This window comes from Conger conger, chromosome 8 (genome assembly GCF_963514075.1).
Source record: "Conger conger chromosome 8, fConCon1.1, whole genome shotgun sequence".
Lineage (NCBI taxonomy): Eukaryota > Metazoa > Chordata > Actinopteri > Anguilliformes > Congridae > Conger > Conger conger.
In genome coordinates this window covers 57,279,510-57,300,892 of record NC_083767.1, presented here as the reverse complement: position 1 = coordinate 57,300,892, position 21,383 = coordinate 57,279,510, and the positions used below count along the sequence as shown (strand labels likewise).

Sequence of the window (21,383 nt, the reverse complement as noted above, 5' to 3'; positions counted from 1 at the left end):
GGCAGCCCCTGCTCCTGCTGAATGGCGGAAGCTACGCGGGTGTGGGCTTGGTTAGTACATGGATGGGAGACCTCCTGGGAAACTGAAGTTGGTGCAAGATGTGGTGCTGTGCTGTGATGAGTGTTCTGGTGCAAAATGGCAGCCGTGCATCACCCAGGTGGGTGCTACATATTGGTACTGGTTGAGGCCAGTTTTCCCCTTTGACGCCGTTTTGAGTGTCTGGAAAAGTGCTACATAAATGCAATGATCTATACCAGGGGCGTCAAACTCCAGTCCTAGAGGGCTGCGGTGTCTGATGGTTTTTGGTGTGCGTCAGCACAAGAGATGAATTTCTTTTCAACACACGCACCTTGCTGTCAAGGCCTTATTTGGCAGCTATTACAGTGCAATCATACACACAAATGCAGGGTTTCTCTTTAGAGCTCATCACCTATGTAGGCCTGAAAAACCTGACCAATACCCTGAACCCAAGGACACCATACTATATAGTTTGGAATCATACAGCCTTTTGCAAATTGACAAATATATTCACTGAATTAAGGACGAGGACACACACGCTGGTTTATTCCTTTATTAGTCATTAAGAAACTCCACAATGAAACAAAATAATTTACTCTGGGAGTACATGAAATTGGAACAATACAACCACTTGAAACAGGTGGGTAGGATGGGAAAATGTTGAGAAATGGAGAAATGAGAAATTAGGGTCTCAGTGCTGGATATGCAATGTTATTTAGACTACAGTGCAATCACAACTCAACAGCTAGCCTCTCAACAACTCAACCGCCAGCCTATGCAATATGGTTTCTAATGCACACCCCCCTCCACTGTTTGTCCATTTACACAAAACCCTAACCATGAAAGGGGGGGGGGGGTAGGAAGGGGAGGGGAGGGGGAGAAAATCAATGCACATTCCTTCAAACTCCAATTTAAGTGCTCTGTGACTTGGTCTCTTTCTCTCTCTCTCTCTCACACACACAGAACACACACACACACACACACACAAAACACACACACCCACAAAATAAAATGAAATGAAATAAAATAATCACTGCTCTATCCTTTGTTTTTTTTACCTTTGTATTCACTGAACTCAAAAAGGTGCTGGAGTGTGATGTTCGCATGCAGCTTCTATTTGAAACACTCCATAAGTGTTTTTTTCCCCCCCCTGCACTAAAAATAAGTTTCATGCAAAATGAACTGAGTGGATTTTTTTGCAATAGATCCTTTTGAATGCTTTACTGTTGCATGCTCTGCAATATTGCATATGGCTCAGGACCCACTGAAAACTATTTGAACGCCCCTTTCTGAACGCCTTTCAATGTCAAGGCTTGGTGTGTTCCAAAGGTAATTCTAAATTTAAGTGCTGTACATTAGCTTTAGGAAGCTTAGCAGAAACGCCTGCAACTTCGAAAGGAAATCTGTCAATAAAACTAAAATGCAAAATATTCCTCTAAGTGTTACGCTTTTAATAAATAATGACCAGTCACAGACTGAAGCATTACTTCCCCTTCATATATATATATATATGTATATATATATATATATAATTTCAGATTCTATTTATCCCTGTAGCTTCACAGTGGAGATCACACCAAATTTCCACCACTAAACAATCGCCAAAGGAGTGGAAGACAAGAGTACCATCACCTTCTGAGTGTATGTACAATCTAATTAATTACTTGAGACAAAATGAGTTGGATAACATTAACGTGCCAGATGAAGGAGTGCACCCTTTAGCCTGTGACAGTGCATTAGATTGAGTGCAGACGCTGAAAAATGTTTGTGTACATACATTGGGTCTGTAGATGTTAACACAACATCTTGGTAGGTGATATATTAATTGCCTGTGCCTTAAAGCATTTTAACACACTGTCCACCAAGTCAAAAAATAATAATAAAAAAAAGAATTTTAAACTAGGCAGTTGTTTTGGCTTTAAAAGGAAACACTTGGTTGCTGAGATGTTCAAGGAAACGCATCAGGAAGAGACGATAAAAAAGTAGAATACAAAGAAAATTATGGAATCCTAAAAATCACAGAACAGACGGAGTATTGTCCATTTAAGAGGATTAATTAACAATGTTCCTCAGGCACAGGTCACCAAAATATCACTCCCATCATGACCCATCCGTCTGCTATGGTAGTAGTAGTAGTAGTAGTGTATCCATCAGTTTGTGGGTGAGTGGGGACAAGGGTTAAGGTTATGTAAAAAATGGCATTTATGCTCGTCTGGGTGAAAACATTTAAGTTGATCATGGGCTCATGGTCACTGTTATACATACGGCTGAAGCTGGACCAGTGTCCAGTCCAGTCCGAATGCAGACACGCTCACACACACATAAGCACAAGCATCAAAGATGCTGTATACCAAGAAAAAAGTTCCCAAAACACACCTCAAAGAGAAACCAAAATAAATATTTTCTGTACCTTGGTGAAATTACCCTTTTGTTACATTTTAACTACAACACTTGTCTCAGAATATATTTAGCAATTTGGTAGTGTCAGAAATGTACTTTATATATAAAAAAAAAAAAAAAAAAAAAAAAAAAAAAAGTTATTGCCTTTTGATTTTTCAGCTTACTTGCGGACCTTTCCGTCAGAAGCGGATGCATTTACAACGTGTGAAGTCATTAAACATGAAATAGTCTCTAGGTGATTTTCTTTGCATAACAGTTCTTGCTAGACTTTCAGAATTTCTTGCAATTTCTTGAAAAATAAAAATATCTTCTTGTTTAAGTGTAGACTTGCTATTTTAAAAGGATCTTAAATGAAAACCAAGCCACATAAAGCGAGAACCATTACAGCAGTCACACAATGATATTTTTCTTCTTTTTTTTTATATATGATATATAAACTGATCCTTACACTCTGCCATGGAGACGAACAAAACTACAGGATCTACAAAAATCACATCCACAATATCAAACTGTAACTGCTACAGAATTTTAAGTATTTATAGCACCAATCTTTCTGTACTGTGGAGGTTACAAAACATGTCTTTCAAAATACATAAAACATGTCTCCTGGTGTAAATGGAGTCAAACTGGAAAGGGTCATTATTCCGAATAAAACTCAATCCATTACGTTTTAGCATTCAATTGCTTCGTTTGTACTTTTGTGTTTAGAACCTTAAATTTCCCCTGGGAAAGAAAAATGGCTCTGCAAATCTTTTTCCTTTTTTTTAATTTTTTTTTTTATTAAGATTTAGATTTTTTCTTCATAACCCATTCTATTATGACAATTACTGAAGAAAAAAGGAATCTATCATCAGTGAAAATCTTATTTTTTATATTAAGAATAACCCTTACATTCCTGTGGTTTCATGATAGAGCCATTTTTTCCACAGTGAAAACCTGTCAACCTACTTTCTTCATTCCTGCATTCAGAAAGTGTGCTGTTCGACTGAGGGAATGGATGTCAAATCTCAAAACTGCACACAAAGGATTTTCAGTATGGCAGGCGTGAAGAAAGATGAAAATCGTAGTTTTCAGATGGTGTTTTTAAACAATATCACAGTTAGGTCTTGGAAATGGTAGCAGTTACACTGAAAATGAAGCAGTGAGGCTAGTAAGACGGGCGCATGCACAACCATTCGGACACTAAAACGAACAGTATCCTAAGTTCAAAAGCAAGAAGACTGGGAAAACTGATGAGGAGAAAGTAAGATTGTCCCTAACGCCTAACTGTGACTTTTTTTTTTTTTTTTTGTATTAAGATTAATTTCAGAAGAAATTAACTAAAACAAAACTAAAACTCTGCCTTCAAATATAGCATCAACTGAAGACATTAAAAGGATTTTTTTTTTTTGTTTGTTTTTCAAATTTTTTCTTTTTTTGTTGTTGTTGATAACACTACTTTCAAGTTAGTGAGTGAAAATCAGCAGGGTTAGAGATGGGGTTTTTGGAGAGGAGGTCCTTGGTGCAGTTGGCCCACAGGTCTCCTGGCTATGAAACTCGGGTCAGAACCGGAGCCGTCCCAAGAGAAAAGCAAACTCCAGGAGGCTGATGTTGTGGCCCAATGCTCCCCCTCCCCAGACCTGGGGAACTCACATGTTGCTGCTCCCTAAAGAAACAAAAAAAGTTTTATGTGGAAATACAGTATTTCAGCCTGTGCAGAAAATGGCCAAAAATCCAACCCTTCCACATAAAAAAAAAAAAAAAACAACAACAATTTCTACATTCTCTGCATCCTCATCCAAGCTGAGATTTGCTCACAACATCAAGAACAGAAAGGCTCTACAGCACCTGCAGTAGGGCGAGAGGGGAGACTGCACATATATACTGTGATATTTTAATTCCAACAGGGCGGGGCGGGGAAAGGATTCGCCTCCTGCCGTTTTTTAAAGCAGGGACACAATGGAAATGTGTTCCCTTTTTACCATCGACTAAATATAGCATGCAAAAGGAAGGCCCAGGGAAGTGCAAGACACCTTTAAAATCACAGTAGACCAGGCACGTTCCAGCTGGACCTGGATTGGGGTTTTTCCTGGCATGCAACAAAGCAAAATTTGCAAATAGCAAAACAGAAAAGCCAAAAAAAAAAAAAAAAAAAAAAACGAAGAAAATGTGAAATAGTTCGATGTGAACAACGTGAGATGACCCTACATGCAACCAGAAGTGCTAGCCTGATGATGGGCCGCACCAAACCGTTTCGTGCCAGGAAATGCCCTACAGTTCTGCGACTCGGCTGTCAGCAAAGTGATAACCACCGTGATACGGAGCCGAGGCAAAACAGCCCCAATAATAACCGCACAGTAACTTTACTACATACGCTGCAAGCTGTGCACCACGATGACAACACGGCTGACAAATACTTCTGGATTCCCACACAGCATCGTGCTGCATATAGTTTCAGCACTGACACTGCCATTGACGGCATGAAATGTGCTATAAAAACTCAAGTTCATTATCATCTTACCTGTACACTGAGATCCTGGGAATAAAGGTGAACAGAGAGTGTTCTGCCACCAGCACTCGTCCTGCTGGCTGACAGTGGTGCCCTGTGCACTTAAATTGAGCACAGGAAACTGAGAACAGAGAAGGAGAAAGGGGAAATTCAAATTTAACCAAATAAGGAACCCACAAGATAAGGCCATGAAGCTATCCTCTATAAAATCTGAGAGACACATACAAACGCTTCAAATAACATTTGGTAGATTTTAGCTAAATGTAGAGGAAACTTAAAACGGCTGCAAGCAGCGATTTCATTTTTTCACCTTCACCTTAAAATTAATAAGGTGCAGATGCTTCAGCCATGCTTGACCCACTAATAAGGGTTATTATGCTTGAGGAAATTTGAAAAAACTGAAAAATGCATTTGGTGTCATATTTTCTGAAAGACATTACTCACCCTTATTGGATTGATACATGACCCGAGTCAACTAAAACCTACTCTCAAAAGAAGCAAGCTTACAAATGCACAGAAATAAAAGAACAGATTACAATACTAGCCTGTCAACGTGAATATACCACTTTGCTGCATTCTTGTTGCCGACAAGAACCAATCATTACTGAGATAATTTTCAGACACATTCAAACCCATTCAAACCATGGCTAAAGAGTGAAATTACAATCTCACTGGCCTTGGATTAAATCTTAAATCAAACCAGCAATATCCATTTTAAATCCGGAGAACCATTTGGTGCTCAAATATATTTCATACTACATTCTTTAATGGATATGCAAAGCAAAAAAAGACACATTTAATGGATAAATGACAGCAATTATAATGACAAAAAAATAAAACTGTTCTAGATATATTACATTACATTACATTATTGGCATTTGGCAGACGCTCTTATCCAGAGCGACATAGTTGATTAGACTAAGCAGGAGACAATCCTCCCCTGGAGCATTGCAGGGTTAAGGGCCTTGCTCAAGGGCCCAACGGCTGTGCGGATCTTATTGTGGCTACACCGGGGATCAAACCACCAACCTTGCGTGTCCCGGTCATGTGCCTTAACCACTACGCTACAGGCCGCCCTATATAAACTGCACAACACCAAACAGCCAAGGAAATGCAAAATTACTGCAAACACAACCAGGGCAACAGCCAAAGCTTTAAATCGTAGCTTGATGCTCACAGTGACTTTTACAATATAAGCAAACCAGTTGTATACAAGTATTTGACTGCCGTAATGCAAAGGGCCACAGGTATTCATTTAGCATGCTAATCAAAGGCAGAAACATTTGTGGGTATACAACATCAATATTTAGTTCTTACCTCCTGCATATCTCCAGTAAAGTCACACGTTTTCCCATTTTTGGGATTATGACCAACTGCTGAACATTTGCTTGCCTCTTTTTCTCTGCAAGTTTCGACCTTTCCGATCTTTCTAGCGGAATCTTCCATTTCTCCGCTCACCATCGAAGCTTCCATCTCGCAGTCAAAGCAAACCTCTTGCTCAGCTATTGGCAAGAGGGCACTGGAGCCCTCTTGCGAATCCAAGGAAGTCTGGGCACTCTTTTCCATACCCGACTTCTTTAATCTGGGCAAAAATTTCCCAGACTCCAGTTCGGACTTCCCGTAATAGGGGCCCTCGCACTCCGCGTCTTCCTCCAGCGGTTTGAGATCGGCCTGAGGGTCATCAAACACATCTGCCTGGGCGAGGACGGGAAGACTCATCTCCTCTTTCTCAGACTCCACGTCCGACTCACTTCCTCCGCCAGGGGAGAGCTCCGAGGCGGAGATCGGTCGAAAATGAGTCCTGGGCGAAATGCGGATGGCCCTGTACTGAGTCCTGTTGATACCATATATCCTCGGGTGGAAAGTTTCGCTCTCTGAATCTGAACACAAAATTGATTTCGGCTTGAACCCCGGGCTGAACGAGGCTATGTCCTCAGGCTCGAAAGAGCACTCCACGTGAAGCACTTGAGAGAACGGATTGTTCAGGTCAAATGACGAAAATGGATAATCAAGCCCCGGTTCCTCGCTGTGGAAGCCACCGCATGTTCCTAGTAAATCTTCATGGAAGATGAAAGAAAATCCCTTATTCAATCCCTCGCCGCCTCCTTTCATGGCTTGGTCGCACTGCCCGAAGGAAACCAGGGGCCGCCACAGAGGCTTGTGACCGGGAGCGAAGCAGCTGCCCGTGTTCATAAACACATCGGCGCCGGCGATGGTGACCACGTCAGAGGCCGCGGCACACTGAAGCAGACTGCCTCGCCCGTCGCCAGGGGGCACCACAGCCCAGTCACTGTCCCCATCACTGCTGAACGTCTTCAGCTCTCCGTACACCCCGCCCAGGATGAAGGTATTATCCTTCTCTGGGTTCATGTCCCAAGGCTTGGACGGCGTCATGTAATCCCCACCATCCACCTTGCCGAGCTCCTTTTTGGCCAGGCCGTGCTCCTCCTTCTGGCCCTCCCAGAGGTGGTACTCCAATCTCTGTATCGCCTTTTTTTGAGGCCCCTGAACGGGTCCCGCTTTTGCCTCCGCGTCCAAGCAACAGCAGGGATAGTTACTCGTATCATCTGGGAACATCCCCTCGTCTGGCCTCTCTCCTAGTGTTAGTACAGAATCTCTGTCTCCGATAGCTGTCCAAATGTCCTTAATTATCCCTGAGCTGTAGTTGTCACTCTGTTGGCTTGTGTTGTCTGTGAAGATGCCAGTGCTGTATGGTTTGCTCTCCTCCTCTTGTTCTAACGGTATTCCACAAATTGACTCCAATTTTGATTTCTTTTTGAAAGTTTGACCGGATGCTGTGCCTACACTCCTGTCGTCGTGCTGACGACCGTTGTCCTCTTGTAAAAAGTCGAGGAGTTCATCCTCCAAGTATCTAGTGGAGATGGGTGGGATAATACAAGTAATCTCATCTTTGCAGAATTGAGCAGACTCTTCTGGCTGCACAGTAATTTGCTCGTTATCTGAACGCGTTTCTTCCGAATGTGACCATGGACTACATGTTCGCGTTGAAAGGTTAGAACAGTGTTCAGTTTCATCAAAGGCACTATTTTTGGTCCATATTAGCAAACGAGACTGTTTGTTTCCAAGTGGATCTACACAGCTACTTGAATCAGTGTTGTCATGACCGACGGTGAGTGAGTCGCTGGGAAAAGGAAGAGTGGGGCTATCGTACTGCACCTCGAAAAGTGAGAAGCAAGAAGAATTCAAACCTGCGGCTTCATTGGCTTCAGAGAGACACTCCTCTGGATTTATGGGCAACCTGCTAGCATTGAATACGGTGTTGTCCAATGCAGGGGAGAGCTGAACGGGGGAGTCCCCAGCAAAGCTTTCTCCATCTATATCTTCCGAACTAGAAGATGAATAACATTCCCAAACTTGAGCTATGTTTTCCAGATCTTGCATGAGGAATCCATCAGCTCCGAAGGATCTTTGTGAATCCGCCCTTATTGCACTTTCCCCTTGCAGCTCAAGGCCATCTAACACTAAACAACATTCTGCCTCAAAGTCTCTTCGCTCTTTGCTCTTTTGTCGGATCATGCTCAAGATCCGACTCTCTTGTACCGAGGCTGAGGCACTGGGATCCAATATGGATTGATAAATATCAACTTCATAGAAGTGAGTGAATTCGGACAGATGCTCATCATCTAAATCTCTACCATCCTCTGGCGGAGGGCAGCGTGAGGTCCCGTTTAGTTCAGCCGCCTCGTCGACTTCTCCAGGCATTTCCACAAAGTGCCCATCGACGAAAGTCCCGGCCGCGAGGTATGCTCTCTGGAAATCCGAGTTGGCGATGCAAATTCCTTGCATTCTTTCGGACAGCTTTTCCACATCGGCTGACGCGGACGAGCCGTCGGGAGAATCTAGCCTCTTGCGGTACTTCGTCTCGAGTTTGCTCCTTCTGCTCAACGGTACGAAATATTCTGTGATGGGCTCCGTGTACCACAGAGGCTCTTCCATGTATTCCTTTCGGGTTCTCACTTCGTAGCCTGGCTCTCTTGCTTCTCCACAGCTGGGATCTTTTCTGATTTCTTTCAATGGCCTCTTCCCCTTTTTGTAGAGCTGCGTCTGTTTTGCGGGGCCACCGGTACTGCTGCTGCTTCCACCCGGGTTTCTCCGTTCCTCTTTGTCGATGGCCTTCAGAGCCAGCTTCACCTGCCCGCTGCGTCCCCGTTTGCTTCTGCCGGCCTCCCTCGACTTGTGCCTGATCCTGGCCGGCTTGGCGGACGTCTTCGGCTCGCCCTGGTTTCCACTGGAGCTGGAACCCCCTTCGCTGGAACCAGACGACCAGGACCGTGGGCGGAACTTCCCCTCAGACCTGTGCCTCGCCTGCCTCTTGCCGGGGACCGGCCTCTCCTCCGCTGCGCTGTTGTAGAATCGGTTTTCTTTTTCCTTTTTGCTGCGTCGCTGCTGGGTCTTCTCGCCGACGGTGCCGCACGCCTCGGCCATCTTGTCCTTGGCGGCCTCGCCCTCGCTGTTGCAGTCCTTCGGGGATGAGGTGTCCGTGCTCGTCTGTGGGGCTGCTGAGGATGATGAGCTGGAGTACGCGCATGCTTTGGCCTTGTTCCACACCGTCATTATCTCTTGGAGACAAACAGGTTTCTCAGACAAAGGTGGAAAGGCTTCGTAGTACCTGAAATAAAAAAAATTAAAAATAAATTTGAGAGAGAGAGAGAGAGAGAGAGAGAGAGAGAGAGAGAGAGAGAGAGAGAGAGAGAGAGAGAGAGAGAGAGAGAGAGAGAGAACATGCTAATTTGCTCATCTTTCACACCGACAACTTAAAAGCGAACACTCGGGAAGCTATAGCAATTCCACTAGATTCACTCCAGTTCATAAAATGAAATTCCATTCATTCATCAGTTGGAATATTACTGTGTTTCGATCAAGATCATCAAAAACAACAGTCCCTGCAGAATCTCAAAATTACGTACATTTCCACCTGGTCTTTCGAAGATGGGGATTCAGCAAGATCTGGAGACTGAGAGTCATCAGATTTCTTATTAGCTTGCTTTTCTTCTGAAAAAAGAAAAAGACATAAAATCATGAAAAATTCACATTTACATTTTATTTTCATTATGCTGTTCACAAACCTAAGGCAATGGAATCTAACTGCTTGCCTGGGACAAGTAATCAAGCGCACCACTGAGAACACAACGACAGTGTTAGCAGGACTCCTGTCAAAAGCAGTAGAGAACATCATAAAAGCACACCCTGGCACTGGTGTATAAAGGGATTTCATATCAAGAGCTAAACATTCATTCAATGTTGTTCATTGTAAATGTTTCAACTCGACAAATCGGAGACACAAAAAAATGCAAACCTTTCTGTTTGTTCTGGATATCTTTGAGTTTGGAGCAAAGCTCCTCAACCAAACTTTCAATTCCAGAGTTCTGAGAAAAGGGAAAAGAAATAAAACACTCCATTAAATTGGGAACATAAAGCATTATGTAAAAAATTTAAAAGCAACAAACCAAATCAATCAACATCAATTACAAGAAGGTCTTCCTGCAGATGCAAGTGCGATCACTAAATTGACCCAATAGATTTTTCAGTGAAGTAATTTTGATGAAGAAAAATAACATACTTGCCATTTGCTTTTGCCCAACAATGCAATTTCAGTGGGTCAATATACATGAAGCAGAGTTGGTATCAAAACTGTCAAGCAGCCAAATTCTATATGATACTAAACAAAATAAACACAATCAGATCCCTAAGGTCAAAACACTTATCAACAGTTGGCCATGTGGCAGAGAAGATTATGCCTATGTCAAAACCCACAGTGTCTCTTTCAGAGTAGCAAAGAGAGCTCTGGCTGTGTTCATTTTAGACCTGAGAACAAACACAACACATGAATATGACTAAGCATTACAGCGTCAGCCTCTAAGCGGTCTCTATTCAAAAACAAATGTTTATAGTTCATTCTTCTCAGGTCATAGCTCATTTGGGAATATACCTCATTCTCTTATAGTCCTTTGTAAACATTGCTTGTTATGTCCGGGCCTATTTAAAACCAGAGGTAATGTACCATCTTTAACCCAGTCCACGGCATTGAAATTTTAAACACATTCAGTATGCTGGTGGAAACTCTCAACAAGCTTCAGTTAAGCCCAAGTGCTAAATCTACACATGGGAAAAAAAAAAAAAAAAAAAAAAAAAAAAAACATATACACTTTCCCCACAAATGCATGTTCTCACCATCCAGCCCAATAAAACGAGAAGTATACCCCAGCCTCCGCATTTCCTGTTGTGTCACTGTGCTAATACTAGGTCAGCTGACGAGCAGCACACTGCTCAGCTCTTCACTGTCGGGGCAGCTTGCACTGGTAATAAATAGACCTCAAAAAGGAGAGCGGCAACAGCTTGGAGGCCAGTACTACAATTCCTCACATCCTTTTGCGGTACAACATTGAGCTCTTCCTTTAAATCCTCTTCACTTCTTTAATCGAAGGGGGTGCATCCCGTTCAGGTAATGTTCATATGATGTCCTCACCTGGCGTGCACTCATAATAGCTACTGCGCTTCTGAACCTTTTGAGAGGAAAAACCGGATCCGATTGGCAGCAACCCTAGCCACCTCGCGTTTCTTCACCACAACTGCTCCAGATCTATCAACTACTCGTCATTCAAAGCAGGGCACGCAAGGTGAAAGACATGCGCTTAGTCATTCAAAACATGGCCAAAGCAGTAGACGTTCAAGTCAAGGAGACCACTTTTTACAGTCACAAACAAGCTGCAAATTGCATAAAAATATTGATGTTGCTGCAGTTTTACTAATTTCATTAGACCTCAAGATATCTGGCTCCCTTTACATGTCTGCTGACGCTCACCCAAACTCAAGTTTGATGGTCCAATGAGCACAGTCACAGCCAAATAATTCTCATCACATTTTATTAAATCGTTTAATAACGTAGATTTCTGAATTGAACTACAAAAAAAATGTGAGGAAGTGTCTGGTGCAGGGGCTCAAGACTGGAGTTCAGTCATGTCAAATTATATCAGTAAAGGCTAATTATACAGCAAGGAAAACTGTGCCCACGTTTCTGCAATCAATTGTTTTTTAATGTAGTTAATGTATGAAATACTTCAATGTGTAGTCAACCAATTAATTGCTGCTCAATGGTCTAAAGACCTACAACCAGATAAAAATATCCGCAAGGCAAAACACAACCTTAATGAGATCTGTTATGCTTATTTGGTCACTTTCATAAGAATTGTTACACTTATCATGTAATCTTTGTCCTTTCTCATCTATTTGAATCAACAAATCCACTTAGAACTCAATGGCAATTAAATGCACAAAGAAAGTGAAATTAGCATTCATGTTGGCATGAATACTCATTGCCATTTCATTGCTTGCCAATTATTTCTACACCTATTTTCATGAACAGTGATACAAGAAAATATGCCATCTAATTATCATCCAATCACAACTAATTGGAAGATTTTAAGTATTTATAGGACCCACAAGGTCTCACATCACAGAAGCACCATTTACTGCCATGTCAACATTCTGAACTGAGGAAAAAGAGGCCACTCATTGTAGCCAAGTTTCTTAAGCCATTTGCTACATCAGAACGGCACCAATTCAATCATTTGTAATGACAATGTCATGGGGCTGCCATCCAGGTTCTTAAAAAGCAGTGCCATTCTCCCCAGGTGGACAGAATAAAATCATAAGGACTGAAAATATGCCAGCTTTCAGGTTGCAATTTTTTTCCCACCAGACCAGTGTGAAAACAAAATGTGCCCATAATTCATCAGAGAAGGAACGTGCTGGGTTATCAGCCAATTTACTGGGACCATCAAACATCTGATGGCAACAACTGACAAGGATGGGAACATTTCAGAAACTCTATACGCTGTATGTTAAGATATGCTCTTCTGCATACCACCGTGTGTGGTCACTTGTATTACCATCACCTTCCTGTCAGCTTTGACCAGTCTGGCCCTTCTCCTCTGACCTCTCTCATTAACAACATATTTTTGCCCACAGGACTGCTGCTCTCTGGATGATTTTTTTTTTTCTCTGCAAACTCTAGAGCAGGGGTCACCAACATGGTGCACGGCTTTTTCAGCTTTATTGGACAGTATATAGTATAGAGTGACAGGAAGAATGGGAGCGAGAGAGAGGGGAAGACATGCGACAAATGTCGGACGGTCGGATTTGAACCGCCGACGTTGCGGCTCGCAATGAGCATGCGGTCAGTGCTCTACAGGCTGCGCCACCGAGACACCCCTCCCGCAGGCCTGTTCTAAAAATAGCACTAAATTTATTCTGTTGCTATTTTTTTTTTTAAATCACACTTGCATTTATATAGATTTAAAAACGACAATATCTTAAAAATACGTTTATTATACATGAAGTTTAGATAAGTTTAGGTGAACTCTGACCTACTCTAGTTCAAAGGTCAGTATTGTGCGCGTGACAAAACAAACTGGTAGCCCTTAGTATGACTCAGTACCCATGAAGTAGCTCTCAGTTTCAAAAAGGTTGGTGACCCCTGCTCTAGAGACTGTTGTGATACTCAAACCGTTGTGATGTCTGGCACCAACAATCATTCCACGGTGAGTCACATTTCTTCCCCATTCTGACATTTGGTCTGGAAAAACAGATGAACCTCTTGACCAAGTCTGCATGGGTTCATGCATTTAGTTGCTCACACATGATTGGCTGATTAAATATGTGCATGAACAAGTTGGGGTACAGGTCTACCTAATAAAGTGCTCACTGGGCGTATATACATGCTATAGAGCAGGGGTGTCAAACTGAATCCCCAGGGGGCCACAGTGTCTGCGGGTTTTTGTGGTTTCCTTTTAATCAGCTGCCAATTAAGGCCAATTAAGGCCTTGAGAACAAGGCGTGTGGATACTTTAACCAATCAATTACTTGAATGAACCCAGAACACCCCAAAAACCAGCAGACACTACGGCCCTCCAGGACTGGAGTTTGACACCTGTGCAATAGAGTGTCTCTATACACTTTATACACGTTTCTCCCAGCATTTGTTAAAATGCATACAAATAACACTGTAGCCTATGTTAAGATTAAGTTACTACCAAAACTAACAGAGGCCTTCCTCAGACAGTCACAGCAGTTACAGGCTGCTTTACATAGATTTGCTACATTTTCTGCAATGCACCTAAATAGAAATCAACTCGAATATGCTTCTGGATGCTGCAATTATCCAAGTGAAGGCTCACCCTCTCCTGGGCAAGCCCTAAAGCCTAGTGCATGAGACTTTTTGTTACCTTAAAACTCTTCTTATAATACAAGCAACAAAAATGCAATACGCTTTTGCAATGCAAATAAAATATGTATTTGCTGCACAGAAACTACACGCCAAATTTATCAGATATTGCAGTAAAAATCGTTTCGCTCACATGGTCAAGACTCTAAACTGTTCCACCTTTATGTGATTAGAATGTCCCTAACAGAACATTTGAAAATACACTCGAAAATGCCTTCAAAGGTTCAGAAACTGGAAAAAGGAGATGCATCATGAGCAGACCAGACAGGACAGAGAAAATACTCAAGGCGTTCTAGCTGCCAACCGTGGTATGCCAGTTCATTAGTTGATGAATTCTCCAAGGGTTCCAACTGTATCTGTATGGTCACGCTAGGACTCAGAACCGTGCTGTCCTCACGGGTCCTCATCACACTCGTTCCTGTGTTCGATCTGCACTTTGTCGCACGTCGCTCTGGATAAGAGCGTCTGCTCAATGCCTCGTAATGTAATAATGTAATGTAATGTAGTGTAATAGAATGTGGTGTAGTGTGTAGGCACGTTGTGGCTGTGGCCCTTACTTCATCAGATGCTGAACGCAGGCATTGCACGGCAGCTTGTTTCTTCATTTCCTCCACGCTGAGATCTGTCCCTACTTTCTTCTTGCTCTTTCCCCATTTCTTACCAGCACCCTTCTCCCAACCCAAGAAGATGTCATTTTCCTAGAACAGACAAAATTGTGGAGGAAAAATAAATAAACAAACAAATAAATAAATAAGACTCAAAATTCATGCCATCGCACATCTGAAAATTACAGCAGGGCGGAGGGGAGGAACAGGGGTCATAGACATCGTTGTAATTCTCTCGCTTTCTTTGCATGCACAACTATGAGATGCACTGCTGATGTTCAAACATTCTGGTGAGGATTCACCATGCTCCTTATTAAATGGCAAAAGTATCAATGCTCTCCCATTTTGGCTACTTGCAGAGGTCCAATTTTACACTACTAAAGACGGGTCGCTGATCACCGGTGCTGCAGTATCTTTGCAGCAGGGCTTGGGGCCTTTTGGTTTTTCTGAATTTAGCACACCCAATTCGCTGCAGTCTAACCTGCATTGCTGCAGCAAATTTGCTTTATTGCAGCACAGCCTTTCCCTTTCCGCTCCACTCTTGACATCTTATTTCTGCAGGGAGAGAGGCCCGCTATCTGGCAAGAGCAGAACCGCGAAGAGCGGCGGCATGATGCTCTGACAGTCCCATCCAAGCACATACCCCCAGCAGCCCCGGCTCAATCATCTGGAGCCAATCAACCAAACAGACATTACTCTGAAAGCGCGGGGCCTGAGCAATGTCCAGTAAGTACGTAAGGCTACAGTTCGACCCATACGAATACCCGCACCCATACCTGGTCCTGCAGGTCGTAGTCGTAGCTGTCGTGCAGGAGCAGACTGAGCACGTAGCGGGTGTAGATCATGGCGTCGATCCCACACTTCTCCAGCTCCTGCCCAAGCCAGCTCTGCACGGGGCCCAGCGAGTGGAGGAGAGACATCTCAGAGGCGGGAAGGGGGCCTGGGAGGAGGGGGTTCAAGAAGCTTTCGGGAGCAGGACCGTCCGACTCCGCGCTGACTGGACGCATGGGACTCTAGGTGTTGGGCATGCTAAAGTGGACTGGCATGTTTGTGGATGAGTCGACGTGACAGGGCAAGCCTATCTGGATGTGGCCTCACACCAGCAGGATGCGCAGAGGGCGGACTACATGGAGAATCATGGAGAAGCGTTGCGTTTCGTTTATTACTTATTGCTGTAAGCGGGGATGAACTTTACTCTTCAGGCATGGCTCGGCTGAGGACAACTGCAGGCTGTAAGGCAAAACACTAAACTGTGTTTGTGCCTCAATCAAGGAGGTTCATGTTTAACCACGACTCACCCCACCGGCACAACCTGAAAAAGAGGAAAGAGAGTCCCGTCACTTCTCCAAATCGTGATCGACCTTTCAGTATGTACGCAACTGCAACTGCAACATCAGTGGTTTTTCACAAAATACTGTGACCATGTAACTTCATCAAACGCGTGAAGTTACAAGCTACTCGCCAAAAGCTTTAAGATTTAAGACACGACTCTACAAGACATGTTCATACTGCAGGTCTTTTGACTGAAGTTAGTAGCCCAACTAGATGATTATGCAACAACGTTGCCTGCCTGCCTGTCTGACTGCCTGCCCCCCCCCCCCCCCCAAGGAACTTCAAACGGACTGTAACCTCCTTGTGCAAATCACCCAATGACGATTTCAGACATTGAATATTAACATGAAGATTTTACTGAGGACTATTTAATGTTGGAGAATAGAAAACTAAAAGCCATTTTGAGGAATTGGCTTCAATTGGCTCTCAAAATGCATGTGACAGGTATCATGACATAATGATGATTCAGGAATCTTTTAGCTATCCGTACAACTGCTAAGCCCCACTTGCACTTTACTCTTAGTTTCAACAACACTAAATATAATTTGCAAATAATTATAATAATAATTTAATCTAAATAAATTAATGAAGGGGTTGAAGCTAATGGTCAGCTTAAAGGGAACTGTTTCATCGAGTCCGTTTCAGCTTACCAACCACCACAGTTGCCAGTCACTGTTACTTAACATTTTAGTCACACTTAATACTAAATAGCAAATTAAATTACATTTGTGATCCATTAAAACACTAGATGGACTTGAAATAACTTTTAACAATTTACATTTCCAGAAATTGTGTCGTCCGTGGGCGTACATGCATCCCATTCAAAAACTAGCCACATGATATATAATTCTGAGAAACTGTACCGCTTACAGGTTATAGTAACACTGGCTCTCTGGCAGACCAATAAAGACCGCTTCCCCTTTCTGACAATCCTCCCGGCTGTTCAGTTCAGTAGCACATATTGTGGATAAGAAGACGTCTGTTTTTTTCTTTTCTTTTGCAATTCCTCTAACAAATGTCTTTTGTAACAGTGTTATAAAATATTATTAAAAAATTAAATTAAAAATTAAAAAAAGGTATTATAATTGATTTGAAAGTGGAACAGTATTCGCAAAATGCATGCATGTTATTTCAGGTGAAGCATTTAGGCTGTTAATGTTTTAGCTTGTTTATTCTTGTTCGTCATCCATTAATACATTTGATAATATGCCAAAAATACAGCAGAGACTGACGCCTCTGGTGACTTCCCCCCCCATAGGGCAAAACATTTTTTTTTGCATCCAATAGATTAGTGCTATTATGACTGCAACTGCGGTTATTTTCTTGTGTCGCTGAATAAGCAAATTGATCATGCAGCACGATGTGCAGCCTATTTGAAAAAGGTGATTGCTTCATGCCAGAGCATACTTTAAAAAACATGCCTAATTAAAATCAGAGAATTCTGCTTACTTCCTCAAGCTTATCTGCACAAGAAAGAGAGAGCTACAATAATAAAAAAAATGTAAAACTTGCTCTTAGCACCGGAATTAAGTTGCCAGACCCATTCCTGCTGATCTCCTGTCAGTGGGTCAATGACTACCAAATCTAAAAGCATCTGACTGAGAACCCACTGACACTTACATCAGGGCACTTACATGCAAAACTTGTACAGTAAAGATCAAAGCATCATCCTCAGATACTTCCAAGCGCATCATAGCTCACCGTGCACAATTTCCTCCCGCTTGGTAACATTTCTATGAATGACAGAGAACTTCTGACCTTGGAACGGTATTAACGGGTCTCTAAGATCAGGTCCAGCGCAGATCAAGTTCCAATCCCTCAACAGGGCTTACTCATTATATAAGCATTTACATACGGGTTAAAACAACAGAACATACAAAATTGTTGGGCATTGTGTACCATTATCTGGCTTTGGGTATTGACTCGCAAAGCGATCTACAATTCTGTGATCAGTCCACACAAGCCCTGGGACAAATCAGCAGAGTTCCTGCAGAGAAGCCCATCTTGTAGGGAACAGTTGCCTCCATGGCCCAAGTCAAGCATACAGGTGGGAATGAAATATTAACTAATCAAAAGGAGAGAAAAGATGCCAATCAACAGGAAAGCAAAAACAAACATCTGCTTTACTGTCAAGCAGATACCTGGAAATAAAAGTCCAAAGGCAGCCAAGATGGCCGTTTCGATGAGCTGTCCAAAGACGACCTCTATACTACCGTTAGACCCTACATTAACTTACAATTCAGAGTGTAGTACTTTCATTTTAGGATTATATTTCATATGGACATATACTTTCCATACTGCTGGCTGCCCTGTACCCATTATTGCTCAAGCGTCAGGCATTTAGTCCATCAAGTTCGTTACCACCTTTGCACATACAGACATACTCTCGATGAGCACTAAAACCAGTACATGCCTGAATAAGCATATCAACTGCTAATGACCCCATAATCTGTCACAGACATTTAGGCATTTGTCTTTCAATTTGCGTATCAAAATAACCAAGAAGTGAATGATTACAATTGCTAAATGCAATAGTCACAAACTCAAATTCAATACAGATATGTACCAGGCATATTACTGTGAATTAAAGCAAGTATTATTTAATTTGCTTTAAGAACGGACACGGTCAACTACAGTCAAAACGCACAAATCTTCAGTCTCAAACTACTGATTTGCCCAAGATTTCCCCTTCAGCCATAATATAGCCTAATTATACACAGAATGACCCAGCCCAGCCAAGTAAGGTTAGTTTTATCATACAGAATCAGTGCTCAAAAAGAACATAATCGATGTTGCAAAGTCAATGAGTAACTATGAGGTACCTCGTCTGTTTCGTACAAATCCTATATGATATGATACATAATAAATCGTACACCATATTGATATGCAGCATATATGTAGTGAAACAATGATATAATGTTGGTCATTTACATGCGATATACTTGACAGGCATGGCAGAAGCGCTGTCAAATCAACCTCCTGCAGCATAAAAAACTGTCCGTCTCAACCCGCCTCTCGCCTGACACTGGATTAGCAAAAAGGCGAAAAGCAAATGGTAGCTCCGCCGTTTTGATTGGACGCCGCCTTCGTCACTCAGCCACACAGTCACGTCATGGGTTATCCTTAAAAGGCATCAAAAGCGCAAGCTAAGGAGCTTTGCACGCACCGTGCCAATACCGAAAAATGCAAACCCTCGTAATATCAAAACTGTAGTAATTTCTCCATTTTAAAATAAAAACATACTTTAAAATATCGAAAGCGTTGTCTTCGCGGCCAGAGGAATGGCTACTGACATATCTGTTACCAACGAGCTAACGTTAGTTAGCCGTCTACAGACCGTCAGAAAACAAACTAGCCAGCCAAGTTAACTTTAAGTTACCCAGCAAACGAACGAGAATAGCTAGTTAGCGAAATACCATTGATTATTTGCAAATCTATCTATTGCTGTCCAACATTAAGTTAGACTGCTTCTGGGTTGGCTGATGTTAGCTAGATGTTAATGTTAGTGGTACACAAGCATTCACCAGTAAGCTAACGTTGGTGAATATAAAATCACATAAAGGATAAACAGCTGGTGAATAAATATGCCAGGTTCACAAGAATTCGTTAACTTAACAAACTTCGCTAGCCACACGCATTTGAAAATACGCTGCTAGAGCTAGCTCGCGAAAGTGTTCTGATAGATTAGCTGATTGCTAGCTAGCGTTAACGCTTAGAAAGCTAACGTTAGACAAAATGATAGTCTAGAAGCTGTAACATTTGGCTAACTTATCTTAGCCAAATATCGTAAACTATATAGCCAACTTTAGCTACAGATTCTTCAGAAGACCATGCTTTCCGAATGGTTATACAGCAAACAAATAACTTGCAAGCTACCTAACATAACCCTCAGTCTGAACATCGACTACATGCAGCGAACGTCAGTTAGCTAACGTCAGCTAGCCAATGTAAGTTAGCTTTCTAGCTACAACCTGGAGACAGTGGAACCTAGTTATGAGTAATGTCATTATTAGCTAACTTAGCTAGACAGATCGATTGTCAGCTAGTTAGCTACCTCCCAATTGTGATGATGCTAAAGCTAGCAAGCTAACGTTAACATTATTGCTGAATGTCATTGTCACTGTATCAGTCTGACGCAGTTTAGCGTGTGGGCAGGTGACCGTTGACTGCTGTGATGGTGGAATTACAGGGTTCCCATTTTACGCCATTGTAACGTTGGCCCAAATCGATCTGGTCAAAGTTAAAACAATTCGGCAACGATGTTAAACTATACAATTTGGGTAAACAAATATTTCACATCATGTAATACTGAACAAGGAACAGACAAGAGGGCCCATTCCGAAAAATTAGTTGTTGTGAACCGAGAATAGGAGGAGGAGCGGCTTGCTGACCCAGTCGGGACCCGAGACGTTTTTTTAAATACATGCGCAACGAATTCCCGCTTTTGGATTTTTACCTTGCATAGCAATACAACAAAATATAACGGAATAATGAAAACATTCACCATAATACATAGTAAAGCAAATGTACTCCTTACCTGCCGTTACTCAACGTAGTAAAATAGGAGAAAGAGCAGGAGGAGCGGTTACTTCTCTCCCGCTGCCGTTCCGAGCTCGAGCTCCGGAATCCGCCGCAGTAAGCGTCACGTACAATGTACGCCAACCGGCTACGCACGATACCACTTCTCCCTATTCCATGGTATATACGCCATTGCGCGAATCTGACGACATTCCGGCTCTACCAAGGACGTAGTATCATTCCCTCTCCTATTAGTCCGCTGGAACCAAAATGACATCCCGAGGAGGCCAGTTTCTAACCCCAAGCTGTTATTTTCACCCCTCTCCCTGCTCGTCTCCAGGCAACCCGGCGAATTGTGTCCACCAGAATACTATCATGTTGTATCCCTCCGCCTATGATTGCATCAGAAGGCTAAGTAGTTCTTGTTACGAAATACCTCGGAGTGGGAGTCAATTAAATTTACTTATACAAATGTACGATTTGACCTTGATGAGAAGCCACTTATAATTGCATTATAAAATGTACCGTTGTATTTGTTACATATTTCTTCTAGTTCAACCAGATGTCAAACGTAATCCAAATAGCTGCAATAGCTAGCCATTTAAACTCACATTGGGTGCTGACAAAACGCAAAACATTTCGGCTTTTATGTGCGAAGCGTAAGTAGCTAGCTAATATGCTGAATATGAACACGATGTTTTGAGACGACCGGAATGGTCTGTTTTAACTGTTAAACGGCGCGTGGTGAAATGTAGGTGACTAAAATGTATAGTATGCA

The 21,383-nt window shown here is 42.5% G+C and overlaps 1 protein-coding gene across 2 annotated transcripts; it reads right to left on the bottom strand.

Moving 5' to 3' along the window:
- Positions 1 to 557: 557 nt before the first annotated feature.
- kiaa0232 (KIAA0232 ortholog) lies at positions 558 to 20,796 on the bottom strand. Of its 2 annotated transcripts, none has more exons than XM_061252796.1 (8): positions 20,625 to 20,796; positions 15,532 to 16,067; positions 14,708 to 14,848; positions 10,224 to 10,293; positions 9,835 to 9,919; positions 6,224 to 9,536; positions 4,919 to 5,027; positions 558 to 4,063 (listed from the first exon to the last, which is right to left on the bottom strand). In XM_061252796.1, exons 2-8 carry the CDS (start codon positions 15,760 to 15,762, stop codon positions 4,047 to 4,049), a joined length of 3,966 nt encoding a protein of 1,321 aa, XP_061108780.1. In that variant the 5' UTR covers positions 15,763 to 16,067; positions 20,625 to 20,796; the 3' UTR covers positions 558 to 4,046. The 2 variants fall into 2 exon arrangements, with proteins under 2 accessions (XP_061108780.1, XP_061108781.1); XM_061252797.1 differs by having other exon boundaries at positions 9,835 to 9,916.
- Positions 20,797 to 21,383: the final 587 nt, after the last annotated feature.

What these genes read in the sequence shown, in the direction of transcription:
- kiaa0232 (XM_061252796.1), bottom strand. Translation starts at nt 15,762, where the DNA reads ATGCGTCCAGTCAGCGCGGAGTCGGACGGTCCTGCTCCCGAAAGCTTC. An exon ending in ACTACGACCTGCAGGACCAG is followed by an intron (nt 14,849 to 15,531) that starts GTATGGGTGCGG and finishes TGTCTGTTCTAG; the next exon opens with GAAAATGACATCTTCTTGGG. An exon ending in TATCCAGAACAAACAGAAAG is followed by an intron (nt 9,920 to 10,223) that starts GTTTGCATTTTT and finishes TTCTTTTTTCAG; the next exon opens with AAGAAAAGCAAGCTAATAAG.